The sequence below is a fragment of the Bufo gargarizans genome, chromosome 6 (assembly GCF_014858855.1).
Source record: "Bufo gargarizans isolate SCDJY-AF-19 chromosome 6, ASM1485885v1, whole genome shotgun sequence".
NCBI lineage: Eukaryota > Metazoa > Chordata > Amphibia > Anura > Bufonidae > Bufo > Bufo gargarizans.
The window spans coordinates 58,215,038-58,230,230 of NC_058085.1; the positions used below are offsets into that span (position 1 = coordinate 58,215,038).

The 15,193-nt window shown below is 40.1% G+C and overlaps 1 protein-coding gene across 1 annotated transcript in view; it reads left to right on the plus strand.

Annotated features, from left to right (window-relative positions):
- The window catches only part of ANKFN1 (ankyrin repeat and fibronectin type III domain containing 1), a 475,518-nt gene that overhangs the window by 131,881 nt on the left and 328,444 nt on the right, over positions 1-15,193 (plus strand). Inside the window, exon 4 of the mRNA XM_044299903.1 lies at positions 1,808-1,921. Within this exon, the coding sequence (XP_044155838.1) occupies positions 1,808-1,921 (114 nt within the window). The remainder of the gene's footprint in view (positions 1-1,807; positions 1,922-15,193) is intronic.

The following is a 15,193-nucleotide window of genomic DNA, read 5'->3' on the forward strand; positions in this document are numbered from 1 at the left end:
AACTGGCATACATACATTATGCTAGACATATTATCAGTTATAGTAACTTTTTTCACCTAGTTAGAAAGTTTAGATAGTATCTACAAAAGGGCATGGCTAGGAGGAGTCTTCAAATGTGCCAGATTTGTTAGTAGTGTCCTAGTGTGTGCCATAATTTTGATGTAAATTAAGCCATCCAAGAGGTGGCCAATGTTCACCGTAAAGTGATTTCTCCAGAATTGAAAGATTAAAATCCCAAACTCTCAATGCTGCTGCATTGAAGCAATGGCTGTAACCCCTATAGACGAGCAAGGCATGGTGTAAGGAAGTGTCTACAATGATACATTTGGTGTATGAAGCTGTCTAAAGTTAAGGCAATATTAATTACTGTTCTCCATTGCATTTTCTAAGTATGCCCCCATCATCAATTATATTGTGGATTTTCATGTCACTCATTAAAGGATTTGATTGAAAAGTACGATAGTTGAGGGTTTGGCACAGTAGTGTATAGCAAAATCATATGAGTGTCACCTCTGTCACTGTTTTACCTATTGTCCCTCCTTCCTTGGACCATTTTTGGTAATTACTAACTACTGCATAACAGGAACACACTTAAAGCCTTCTATTTTGGAGATGATCTGACCAATTTGCCTAGCCACCACAGTTTGGCCCTTACCAATTGTTACCACCAAGAACTGATTGTCCACTTGCTTGTGACATTGTCAAGAGATGATCAACATTTTTCAGTTTGTAAGGTGGAACTCAATCACTCAATGGGAAAAGGATCCAGATATGGGGGCATCAAAAGAGGTTAATTGATGAAGGTAACTTTATTCTATCCAGGTGAACTTCTGCCATTATTCAATACAGAATGTGGGAAAATTACTGTTCAGAAAACCAGTGCAACTCTCTTAGTTCTTAAAAACAGAGCAGGCAGCATTACAACTGGGTTCCCAGACAGGCCACATACACATTTGGCCAACTACTTCATGATACTGCTTTTCTCTGGGGAACATTCAATGGGCTGCATTACACCATACATAGTTTGGCCAAGTTCCTATTACCAACTCCAGGTTGCACATGGTCCGTCAGCCTGATGTACTGCTGTGCTGGGTGGGAAACGAGCCTCACCCTGATGTGTGTGTGTGTGTGTGTGTATATATATATATATATATATATATATATATATATATAAAAATCAGCCCATGTAGATGACACAATATCATGATATACCATGTTGATCATTGAGGCTGACACTTATCTCTCTCCTGTCAATCCTTGTGGCTGGGGCTGACACTCTATGATACCATATTGCTCAGAAGCCTACAATACACCCCATTCTTGCCATTACTACATCAATAGAGGAGCCATTTCTTTGCTTGCTCCCAGTGAATCCAACAGTCACCACCACTATGCATATTCCATAAATCCTGTATTACTGAAGATGCAACAGTTTCCCCTTGGTAAGGTGGGACACACTTTCCATCCACCTTACCACTTCAACAGTTTTTATGTTTTGGCTGACATATACACACACAGAGGTATCAGTTTCAGACCAACTGGATGGCCGACTAGCTAGATTGTGCCTAAAATGTTGTACTGCAAGTCTTATATTTACAGAGAGGTGTAATATGACATGGAAACATTCTACTTAATATAAGCTTTAAACTTCTATTTGCCAAGTATTAGACTCTCACTCTATCAATCACTTCTCTTGCAACTCGGTTGGAGACATTGAATGGCAAAGAAAGCCTATGCATGTTTTCAGCAGCCTCTTGTTTGGTTAAGATTTATAGAGCAGAGTTCTGAAGATTCTGTTTCTTTTCAGGAGCCCCCGAGGTGCCGACCAACGTCTGCCTCATGATAACAAGCAGCACATCACTCACTGTCACCTTCCAGGAGCCTCTGAGTGTCAATTCAGCTGTTGTGACCAAATACAAAGGTAGGACTGAAGATTTGTTTATGCTACTTTCCTTTGTTCTGTATTTGCTCTTTGTCTTTCTCATCCTTCAGGGGCCATTTCAAATTGGACAGGAGAATACATTTGCATTATATGACATCTTCAGGTCTACGCGTTGGCCTTCTAATATGGAAAGATGTTCTTTTGCATTTTGTGCTAATGAGGGGCAGGAGGTGATTATACGGATGGGTGAACTTATGGTTTATATTACACTTGTCACATTGTGTTAAGGGAAAACTACTAGCTCCAAAACACCCCACAAACTAGAGTGATGCCGAGTCCAGTTATATCATTTTTAGGCTACATGCACACGACCGTATGTGTTTTGCGGTCCGCAAATTGCGGATCAGCCCAAAAAAACAGATGACATCCATATGCCATCCGTTTTTTTTTTTGCGGATCCATTGTAACAATGCCTAAAACGGACAAGAATAGGACATGTTCTATTTTTTTGGCGGGGCTACGGAACGGACATACGGATGCGGATAGCACACAGTGTGCTGTCCGGCATTTTTTGCGGACTCATTGAAATGATTGGGTCCGCATCCTATCCACAAAAAAATGGAATGGGCACGGAAACAAAATACGTTTGTGTGCATGAGGCCTTATCTTCATACTCGCTTGCACTCTGTTGCTCCGATGCTCTCACAAATCAGCAGTAACATGCATTAAGAGGACACCTCTTTGAGTCTTCTCCATTAGGTAAATGAGCCCATACCGGTCTCATCCCAGGCTATTCTTTTGTGCATACACAGTAATCGTGCTGGCAGTTAAATGATGCATACTAAAGCAGTGGATTCACCCCTTGTACATGTTAGAGTTATAACGGAATATAACGGAATTTTAGGACGGAATGACAAACTGGAACGCTTTCAGAGGCATTCTCTTTTGCTCCGTCCTAATACATGTCTATGGGCACAAATAACAGTTCTGTTTTGTTCCGTTATACATGACGAAAAAAAAGTCCTGTCGACATTATAATGGAACAAAACTAAATCGTTATTTGTGACCATAGACATGTATTAGGACGTAAAAAAACGGAATGCCTCTTAAAGGGTTCCATTTTTCATTCCGTTCTAAAATTCCATTATATTCCGTTATAACAGAACAGTATAACGGACTTCATAGTGCTGGTGAGAACCCGCCCTTATAGGTTTGCAGATGGTGTCGATGAGAAAGCTCAAATGTTTGTAGAAGTTGGCGTTGGAAAGGGCACAAGGAGAACATGCAAAAACTTGTTACAAACGGTGAAGGCGCTATATAGAAAAAGTGATGACAGAGGAAAAAAGATAAGCTTTGGTGCCACATATAGTGTTGGGTTGCAGTTAAAGTAATTTATGCATTTATGCGTAGTGTCATTTTAGTGTGTGGGGAAGTGGAGGATGATAAGAAGTATTCAGTGGTCACAAATTGCTAACCCAATGCTATATAGCCCTTCAAGAATCAAAACTGCGCCATCAAATCTTGTCTTTCTTCCTTTATTATCACTTCCTCTATATAGAGCCCTTATGGTTTTTAAAACTCCTAAAAGAGATCAGTTGATCCTGTGTCCAGATAGGACCCAGTAATGTCTAGACTCTATTGGCCTACTAACATTGTTGACCTGAAATGACCAGTTGGTATGGTCATGAACCGTAAATGTGGATTCCCTAGGCTGTAATCCATTTGGCCCTGGCTAGACCTTGGTTCAGAGTCTATGGCATCATCTGGTTTTGTTGTGTTCTACTTAATACATATCCCAGCGTCTTGTTTTCATCTTCTCCATAGGCATTGGATGGAGCAGCACCATACAGGTTCAACCACAACTCCATTCAAACTCCTCTTCACTGAGGTTAGGCAGTGAGGAGGAACAGGGGATTTGAGACCCCTATTCTAGTAACTGCTGGGGACCTCGCTACCGGACAGCCCTGTGCTCAGCTGCCTCTACCAATTTCATAGACATTGAATGGAGCAGCAGCACTCATGTTTGACCTCTGCTCCTTTCAAACTCTTCCTTATTGAAGTTGTGCAGTGACAAAGAAAAGTGGGGGCTTGGGACCCCATTCTGGTGAACAGTGGCCCTACAGAAATCAGATATCTATCCCCTATTTAATATATATGGTTGAATGCAATCAGCTAGAAAGTAAATTACTTTGTAATAGTTAAGAACTTCAATGGTGCATTCAAGGACAGTGCTTCAACATGAGGGGCAATAAAACCACCCATAAAGGAAACATGTCGACAGCCTAATGTCCAAAGCCTAATAACAGCCTTTGCCAGTCCCTTAATAATAATAGGTACAAGCAGCTGTTGAGACCTTGTTCGCTGGATGAAATGACTATCCCTTGGAGATAGTTCCTCTGCCTACTCCATGTAATGACTAATAGGAGAGTGAGCAGAGACTCTGCCAATCTTGGCACATCTCATTAGTATTTTCTTCCGCGGAGGACTAATATTAAGAAAAATCATCACTCTTGGGTTTTTTGTCCCTGGAATTTATTCTATGCGTAGTACAAGGGATGGAATAAATTCAAATTTTGTATTCAATTCAAGCAAAATAAAACTGAGAACGTAGCCTTTGAACTATGTATCTCGAACCAATGCATCCAACTTAACACATTCTCAGTGACAAAATGGGCGTTGGCTCAGTTAATAAAATAAAATGTAGCCAAGTGGTAACAAGAGGAGGCTGGATGTAGACTTACTGGACTTGACAATTATTCAACATTTTGTATTCACATATATTGCAAAATCTGGCATTTTTCAACTTCTCCAGTTCTCTTGATGGATACATGAGTGTATAGACTTCCACAGGGAACATCACTATATCATTTCATAAGAATATGTATAAGTTCTCATGACATTTCAATATCTGTAAGAGGATGTATAAGGTGATTGTAACTGCAACTCAGTGGGTATGAGCTACAATTGAAAGTTGTGGAGTTACATATCTCTGTTTTTGCAGAATAGCTGTGAATGTAAGAAGAGCTTGAGTCTTACGGTGTTTAGGGGAAATTCTCTAGTCTGGGGTATATTTGACATTTCTGGGGCTCCAAGCAAAGTTATGTCTGGAGGCTCCCATTGCACTGCTAGGGTCCGCCGCATCACATCACTAAGCTCTGCTTCGTCGGCTTGCTAGGCTCCTCTTTTAGGTTGGCAGTGCAACCTGAGCACTTCTGCTACTGCTGTACAGCTGGGAAGGTCCTCTTCACCCCCTGACTCCCCTGTCCAACTCAACCAGCAGCACAAGCGGTATGTCCAATCCTGGTTTATTCGTTTTTTCAGCCAATCACTTGTAGCCAGCAGCGGTGCCCCTGAGCTCTGCGGCCCCAAGCATTTGTTTGCTTTACGTGGTGGTAAATTCTACCTCTGATGGTCACATTTCCATGTTGAGAGGGGCCAGCAAGTACAGATACTGGCAGAGGATTCAATGAGCATCGAAATGGGAGCAATGTTGGATGGGTAAGGTAAGTATTACTTCATTTTTTACTTTGAGACAATCTCAGTTTTTTTCTTTTTCGTTGGAGTATCCCTTACATATCACTCATATACTTATATCTGCCTATTCTTTCAGTTTCCAATACATGAACTTTAAAGGGCATCTGTCAGCAGATTTGTACCTATGTGCACTTGGCAGCTGAAGGCATCTGTTTTAGTCCCATGTTCATATGTACCCCACTGCTGGGAAAAATTGAGTTTTAATATATGCAAATGAGCCTCTAGAAGCAACGGGGGCATTGCCGTTACACCTAGAGGGTCTGTTCTCTCTGCAACTGCAGCGCCCTCTCCGCTTTGATTGACAGGGTCTTGCAGTGAGATCATCTCAGACATCGAACCCTGTCAATCAATAAATTCTGGCTTCAAAAAATCACAAAATAGGGACTTGGCAAATTTTGGCTTACCTACACAAAATTGCTGTGAGTTTTAGAATTTTTACACCATTTTTGAAAAGTTTGCGGGAAAGTGGGTGTGGTTAGCTATGTTCATTAGTTTGACTATAGATTTAATACTGAGACTATTTAAAAAGTCAAAAAAAAGTTGCAAAGTCACTCAATGAATATGGCAATGAAAATTGACTTGAAAAATAACCCTTGTGATAAATTCCCCCATATCATTTTTCTAATGTTTTATTACTTTTGCACAATACACTTAATACAAACAATAAAATAATTTGTTTTTGTGTCACTATGTTCCGAAAGCCATAACTTTTTTTTTTTTCTATCAACAGAGGCATGTCAGGGTGTATTTTTGGTGTGATGTGTTGCCATTTTCATTAATACTAATTTGGGGTGTGTTTTCTGATAGTTTTTTATTCAATTTTTTGCATTTATTTTTAGGTAAGGCGACAGCCATTTTGGTATTATTTATGCATTTGGACTGTTCCTGCCACTGATTTTGTGGGTGCTTTCACTGCCAAAAATGTACCATAATAGTGCAGAAACTAGCATCCCACTTTGATTTTTTTCATAGGTCATAAAGTGGTTAATTCATATGGTACATTTACAGTAATGTTCACTGTGGAATAAATACTAGAGATGAACAAATTTCATATTTTGAAATTCGTTCACGCTTCGTTTACTGGGAAAAGGTAAAATGTCTAAAGACATTCTGTTACCACGGACAATAACGCAATTCTATGACGGAATGCATAACGGAATGTCTTTAGAGGCATTCCGTCATAATAGAAGTCTATGGGCTGCAAAACAGATCCGTTCCATTTCCGTCATGCAGGGGAGTTCTCTCCTGCATAACAGAAATGGGACGGATCCGTTTTGCAGCCCATAGACTTCTATTATGACGGAATGACTCTAAAGGCATTCCGTTATGCATTCCGTCATAGAATTGCGTTATGGTCCGTGGTAACGGAATCTATAACGCAATTCACCTTTAACCAGTAAACAAAGCGTGAACGAATTTCATAACCTGAAATTCGCTCATCTCTAAATATTACAGATATACAGTAATTTAGACTTTGAAAAATAAACTGGCACATAATAGTAGAAAGTGCAGAAGTTGCTATTACATCTAGGTCCTGGTGTTTTAAGTGTAGTCCAAGTGCAGCTCTCCTCTTTAAAGGTGTTGTCCAGTATAGGTCGGCTGAGTAAAGCAAATGAAAGTCGAATGGGCAGAGTGCTCTGAGCGGTGCTGCTGTCCATTCACTTTTTTCATCAAAACTTGAATTACCTTTTAACAAAATAAAGCTTAAATAGGTTGTCCCACAAAAAATATTTTATAGTTTTGAAACTAGTACCTGGATCTGAATAATTTTGTAATTGCATGTGATTAAAAATTTTGTATAACCATTCAGCTACTGTATTTAATAAAATCTATCTGTATAGCACCACCTAGTGTTTGTTATTTTTATAATTTCTATGTACACCTCCTGAGGTGGACGCACATGCCCAGTGCCGTCCTTAAACTGGCACCAGCCTCAGCAGAAAAGACACAACCTCCTGAGAAAGGACACAACCTCCTGAGCTGTCAGTTTGAAATAAATCTAGCAGAGCAATTGGAGTAATGAATGGGGAGATCTCTACATCCATTTAAGGTACAGGGTTGGTTCTAGGTTTGTTAGAAAGAGATTGTCATGTACTGTATGATGTCTGATTTTCATTTTTTTGCATTAATCAATTTCCCTTTAAGGGAAACATCTAACACCCTGAGGAAGGCCCAGGGCCTCTTTTAGATGTGCAGTGTTACCCAAGTATAGAACTGACAGCATCTAGACTAAACACTGACCTATTAAACTAAAGCGGTACATTTACAGGGCAATTTTCTGCAAGATAATGAATGCATTTGTGGGAATTACAGACCATACAAGGAGGAGTTTCCTATTGGCCATCTGAAACTGGCCTAAAGGTGCAAACAGAGACTCTAAAGAAAGAAATTCTTCTATCCTCCTTCTTCCAATAGGTAACCAATATTGGTGGGGGTCTGACTCTCAGCAACTCTACAAATCAGTTGTTTAAAGAGAAAGCAGTTCTCCGGTAAATGCTGCAGGCAATTTCTTGGCTAGTGAAGTCATATTAAGCGGTCACATGGCCTAAGCGCAACTCAGTCCCATTTAGGTAAATGGGCCTGGACTGCAGTACCAAGCACATTCGCTAAAAAATGTACTGCGAGGAGGATGTGCAATGACCCAGAGTGCCATTACCACTCTGCACCCCGCTACTTTCTCCTATGGGCTAACAGTGTCATCTTATGCATTTATTGCAGGTCCTATACAATGTGCATTGCTATTCCTATGTAACTGTTAATGTTTATGTAATGTACCTGGTTCGTCAGAAGGTGGCAGCAAGCATGGCAGAGCTACATTTGCAGAGAATGGAACCTTCTTTCCATTCTCTTCTCTCCCTCTAGGGAGGAGTTTAATTAGAAGTCAGTAGAGAGTACCCCCATCTAGGGGAAGGAAGCAGGTTTACGTCCCTGCTGGACATGTCCTGCCTTAGCCGGCTAGAGCTCTGCTGGATATTGAGGTCACACCTTGGTGCCTCTAAAGCCAGGAGTTTTCCCTGGATTAATCTAGAGACAGACTACAGAGAGAAGTTTCAGCAGAAAGCTAAAGAAAAAGTTCTACAGAAAGCTTGTCAGCACAGCAGAGCAGGGGGCAACAGATGTAGCAGATTTGAGTTTGTTTGCCTGCCAGAGTTAATGCTAACGCCTGATGGGAACCAAGACAAAGCCTGAAACTGTTGGAGAAACGTTTATTCAAGTAAAGCTGTTATTGAACTTCATCGCAAGGTCTGGACTCAATGTATTTATTCAAATCCCTCGAATATTCCCCCTATTTGCTCTGCATCGGACAACAACGCCTGGGTTCCAGCATATCCAGGTAGGAACACCGTGACATGTGCACCAACATTAAGGGACATTTAGGCCACTCTACACCACTCTGGCATTCCTACACCTGGGTACTATCTTCCAAAGTATCACCAAAAGGGGCCCTGTGCCCTTGTTGCTTAACTGCAAATGGGGTCACGAAAAACATTTGCTTTAACATGGCCGTGCCATGCGTCGCAGATGCATCACTAGTTCAAGCACTGAATCCTTTTCAATCAGCTGATTAATTGAGGTGATGAGAGTTGGACGTCTGCGGATCTGATATTGGTGACCTATTCTGTGGATAGGTAATCTTTATTTTACTCCCAGAAACTCCCTTTAAATGGAAATGGTAGCAATAACTACAGGAAAATAATGACAAACCTAAATAATGCACAAAGAAATGAAAGACAAGACTTTTGGGGTCATGGATGTTGCTGCTGGAAGACCCATATTGTCCAACTACAAAATATATTTCCTTTTATCAGTGAAGAATAGATAACTTCTTTGTCTTGTTATTGAGGTCAGATTTTGTCTTTTGTTTGTCCACTTACAAAAACTCTTCAAAACCTAGTTATTTTATTCTGCTATCTTGTATGATTACTAGATATGATTTCCCAGGTGGTTTCACCAGAAAAGGAGAAGCAGCTGTGGAAAATATATGAAAATGCTATCTGTAATATTGTGCCTACTGTATGATTGCATTATGGTTCATTAAGGAGAGCCTGGCACATCATTTTCCGCCCTAAATCCGCTACCACAGCCATGTAAATTAGCTTCTTCACTTTATCTGTCCATTTTTTGTCTAACACTATTCTATTGATTCACACCCTAATTTCTTCTTTAGCACCTCAAATCCTCTGCAATTGCAATAAATGCTTCTGGGCTCCCAGGCAAGAAGACAACAATGACATTGGTGTGTACCTTAGCACAGTACAAGTGCAGAATTTCAGTAAGAGCATCCTAGAGGCGGAATTTACAATTACGGTAGTTAGATGAAGATGGAGTTGATAGTGCCTGGTATGCTGGGGAACGCCTGAATCCTTTTGCAATTATCAAAAGTATAGGGCATGCTTTAATTATGTTTAGAGATGAGCAAGTGTCTTAAATTTTAATTTTGGTCTGAATAAAATATACTCAAATTAAACGTTTTCTCTTTTCCTCACACATAATTTTTATTTTTATATTTTTTTGCTTTCCTTGATTCTTCTCAATCAAATCACAAAAAATTTTGATTCTAAATAGGGATGAGGAAATCATTCAAAATTTGATTCAGGTTCGTTCACTGTAACTAAATTGGTCGACCAATTCAATTAAGGTACAAACTTCAAATCAATTTGAAATTAATCCAGAATTTTTTTTCAGGCAACCTAGAGAAAAAGAGAGAGACCATTCCTCTAAAAAAGAGATGTGCAAATCAATCCTTACTCAAAATGGAAAGAAAACTAAGTGTCTCCACATAATGTTTCTTTAGAACTGAGTTGTTAACATACTGTATATAAGATGTGCTAATTTTCATATACCTTTCCCAGAAACCCAGAGGAGCCTTGTCTGGCCTACAATACTCCTCACATGTGCATAAGGAGAAATAGTACCCCCCTCGACCCCAATCAGTGCCTCTCAGGCTACAAAGTTAATTCTCTCTGGTTACCTCATAAAAAAAAAAGCTGTTTGCTTCTTGATTTGCTCACCCCTAATATGAGACACACAGTTTTCTTTTCCTTTTGGAAGGAAGACTGGTTTGCATATTTATTTTCTAGAAGAGCATTACACAGAGATAATAAAGATCCGAACTCGATTTGTTACTAATCTTTGTTTTAATGCTGTACAGAGACCTGTCTCCATACAGCATTAAAATGTACAGGTATGTGCTGCGAGGAGGCAAACTTAAAGTCCAAAGTTGCGCAAGACTCATACAAGCAAACATCTTTTTTATTTTTATTTGTAAGATATAAAATTTTCCTTTATTTTCGAAGAAGGGCTGATTTAGGGTACTTTCACACTTGCGGCAGGACGGATCCGACAGGCTGTTCACCCGGTTGGATACGTCCTTCCGCTATTTCACCGTACCGCCGGACCGCCGCTCCGTCCCCATAGACTATAATGGGGACGGGGCGGAGCTCCGGCGCAGCACGGCAGTTCGCGGTGAGAGGCTGCCGGACTAAAAAGTCAGACATGCAGGACTTTTTGTCTGGCGGCCTTTCGCTGTGCACTGCCGTGCTGCGCCGGAGCTCCGCCCCGTCCTCATTATAGTCAATGGGGACGGAGCCGCGGTCCGGCAGCCCAGGGAAATAGCGGAAGGACGGATTCGACAGGGTAAACAGCCTGTCGGATTCGCCCTGCCGCAAGTGTGAAAGTAACCTACATGTCTCTTTTCCAGAGATTGGTCTGTCTCTTTTGTAGAATTGATTTGGACCCAAAACTAATTTTGAGATATTTGCTTAACTTTAGTCTGAATTCATACTACCCAAATCAAAAATTGTTGTCTCTTGTTTCTCACTTTATTTTCTCTCTGTCTACAAAATTCGCCCAAGTTAAATTACTAAAAATTTGGATCCACCTTAAATTTTTACAAATAAAATTGAGTTGAATCCAATTGGTTTAAAATCTTATAATTCATCTCTAACACTAATTTTAATTTTATAAAAAAAATTCAGATTACATTTTCAATTTATAATGCTGTAATTAGGGAAAAGCAATGTTTCAATTACATAGCAGAAAGTGTGTGTTGATCTCCCTGCATTTCTTTTATGGCAGGGCTAGTCAATGGGAAAGACTAGTACTCCCAATATTAATGGCCCACATTTACTATGATATGTGCCACTTTTTCTTGGCATTTTGCATAAAAGTGGTGCAGATTGAATGAACTTGTAGTTGGTCTATTTTTGGTGGACATAATTTTGGTGCTTTGGGATAAATTTTCCGCTCAGAGACAGAATTTTGACACATACATTTTTTAGGGCATGTGGGAACATTTTCAGCATAAGGTAAGCCAACTAATATGTGGTAAACACTAGATTACAGTAGAGCATTTAAATGTACATCAGATTTATCATCATCATCAGCCACTGTGATAAATTTGATTCAGTTTCAGACTGTTTGTCTATATTTACTTGTACTGGCAAGTTCAGTTTGGAGTTAGACAGGGAGAGTTACCCATCTAATGCTAAGGAAGCTGCTGCTTGGTAGAACATAAAACACATGAGACTTGAAGTTTTAGGAGACATCTAGACATAAAGCTTTCTAAGTACTTTATATCTAAAAAAGAAATTCAGTCTACAGCTGTCACTGGAAAAGCGATTGGACCATAAATTGCATGCAAAGATACTGGTCATATTGTGTAATATGTGTGCTGTCAACTCTCCTTATAAAAATGATGAGACGGGATTAGAAAAGTAAAGTTTTCAACAAGCAAAAGAGAGAAAATGTTCATATGAAACTGGTCAGTCTGATGAGTTATTAATATGTTTAGAAACCTTGTGCAATTTCTGGGAGAGAATACAGTCTCCGTTTAGATGTTTCCCTGGTCAGATTTGAACCTAAGTAGGTGCTACCTTCTAAGCCATCACGATATGCTCTTTTTTCAATTTAACCCTATAGGACTACAAATAATAATAATGTGACAGACTACCAAATACTGAGTTAGTTATATAAACTACAAATTTGCGTGGTAATGAAAAGCAGGAAGTGCTCAACCCCATATGCAGTGGCGCATCTATACCGGGGGGAGGGGGCACATCCGGACCACAGGTACCACAATAGACATCCTGCAAGGGATAGCAAATGTGTGGATGTGATAAACAACCAAACAAAATAACAATAACTTTTACAAAGACAGGTGCACTCTGCGGTCTTACTAAACCCTCATACTGATGTAAAATTGAAAGATTAGACAACATAAGAATCAAATTTGCCCAAAAAATTTTACTTCTTGAGCAGCGAAGGGCAGACATCTCACCTCGCCCTGTCAATCTTGCAGCCGTGCTGTTTCTCCAAGCAGTGGCATAAGTAGAGAGACAATGCTGCTGTTAACTTAGCAATGCAGATGCTAACTAAGCATGCTCAGCTACAGATGTCTGGCCATGCCAATCAAGGAAAAGGGGGTTGGGTGTCTCTTGAGCAGCGGGGCCAGCTGCTTCTTAAAAAAAATTGATTCGCTCATCTCTAGTGGAAACATAAAACATATAGAAGAATGCCCTGCACTTCTGGCTTAAGAAAATTGTAAAATAGGGTTTAGTGACTTTTTGATGGGCTTGCATCTTTGCACTACTCACTCTAGTTTTGAAAAGTGGATAGGAAAGTTAACTAATTTCATTCCAAATATATCCCTGTGACATTTTTTCAAAAAAGTTGCAGAAAGTTGTAAAGTTGCTCCAGTAAGGGGAGGGGGTAATACAAAATAGACAAACATTTCTAGACAAAAGTGTTAAGTTTGGAGATGTGACAAGTTTATCAGACATTGTGCAATGTTTGGTAAATTTGGTGTAGAAATGCCAACGACAATTCAGAATTCTGGAAATGGCAGACAATGCTCCTTGTCTCAAACTCCGCGTTATGGTAGCAGTCCATGCCCACCAGCAAGAGAAGAGCAGTGGGCACAGACTGATGTAATAACACTTGGTTTTCAAACAAAGCAGCAGTGTTCCTTTTCACCCACTCTTTAGCTGCAGGGCTTTGACTTCTTGTTCCTGACAGCATCTATCTCTTTCAGCTTGGCTGTCCCAGTCTCTGGAGCAGCAATACTCCTTCCATGCAGGCTGAGGCACACACAGCTCCCTCTGCCTCTTGATGGGCCAGTGTGTGCATATTAATCTTTCCCAGCCAATGTCTGGTTACCCTGGAGTACTTTAGGCACTCTACTTTAGTTTACTAGCTTCCTGCTACGGTTTAGTGATGAGCGGCAGGGGCAATATTCGAATTTGCGATATTTACGAATATTTAGTAGAATATTTGTCATATATTCGTGAATTCGCGAATTCGAGATTATATTCTTGATTGCAAAAATCAGCAATGTATCATTCGCGTAAAGCACGCAAAATATCGGTGTGGGGTAGACAACTATTCTATTGGTCGTTAGGGATGTTGCTAAGCTATGTCAAAGCCTTCTCATTGGCCCACAAGCTAGAAGAAGGGAGGGATGATCACCTGAAATGTACTGTGTTAAAAAAAAAATATATATATATACGTCATTATGAATGTATAGCACTATATTCTAAATATTCTCGAATTCTGAAAGTGCCGATATTCACGAAAAAATTTTGCTTTTCGAATATTCGTGCTCAAAACTACTAAGGTTTGGCCATGTCCTGATCCGATTGCACGTTCTTTGCCTGCTGTAAACTTGACCTGTTCCTAATGCCGATTGTTACCTAATCTCTTGGTGCTCTTCAGTGGTGTTTCCTGGCCCCCATGGGTCAGCAATCACTTGAACCAAGACTACTCTAAGAGATAGCCACCTGGTGGTTTCCCTGCAGCAAAGTCCAGATCCTTGCATAGAGGTTAAAGGGTAAACATCTGGGGAGCCACTTAGAAACCACCCTTAGAAGTAATCCTAAGCCAAATTAGTTCAAGTGACACAGTAGGTTCACACTAACTTCGTTATACTCAGAATTAGAGATGAGGGAAATTATGAAAACTTTGATTCATCAGCTTTGCCTAATTTTACAAAGAAGTAAGTCGCCACAAAGCGCATTTCTTTGTAAGTAGCAGGGACAATGATGGGGATTGGCGATTATGCTGTCCTCGACATTGAACCCCTTCATCACTGATCGAGGCATCTGAGATGAAAAATGAGGGCTTTCAGGGGTAAAAAAAAAATAATACTCATCTTATGCATTTGAGCGTGAAGAGGCCGCTATGGCCATCTTGATTAAAGATCCTGTGCGACATCTCGAACAGTGCATGATGATGTGATCACTCTGGTCGGAGTAGTGATGTCATACATCACTGCTCACGATATTCCGCGCTTGAACTTCAATCAAAGTAGAGAGACAATGCTGCTGTTTTCCTCCATGCTTGAATAAAGAAGTATTACTTTGAACCAGAGTGAAGTGCCGGTCTTTTCTTTGATGATCTTCAATCAAGATGGCTGCGGTAGCCTCTTCACACTTAAACAAATAAAGAGAGTAAGTTGTTGTTTTTTTTTCTACGCCTTTTCAGGAAAAATGTATTTGCTACCATGAAGCACAAGGAAATTCGGCTTCGCAGCGAATCGAATTTTCCCTGAAATTCAGATCGAAGTCCACTTCAGATATTTCGATTTGCTCAACACTACTCAGAATCACAGAATCACATATTGTAAAGGATGCGTTATCCCAGTAGACTATAAACTGCATACAATGATGATCTCAATACATGGTAAAAACATGGTGCTGCCCTTAAAATAGCCCATGTTCTAACACTTTAACCAACTATTAATGTACATAATATACTGTATATGAAACTTTTCAAAGTAGA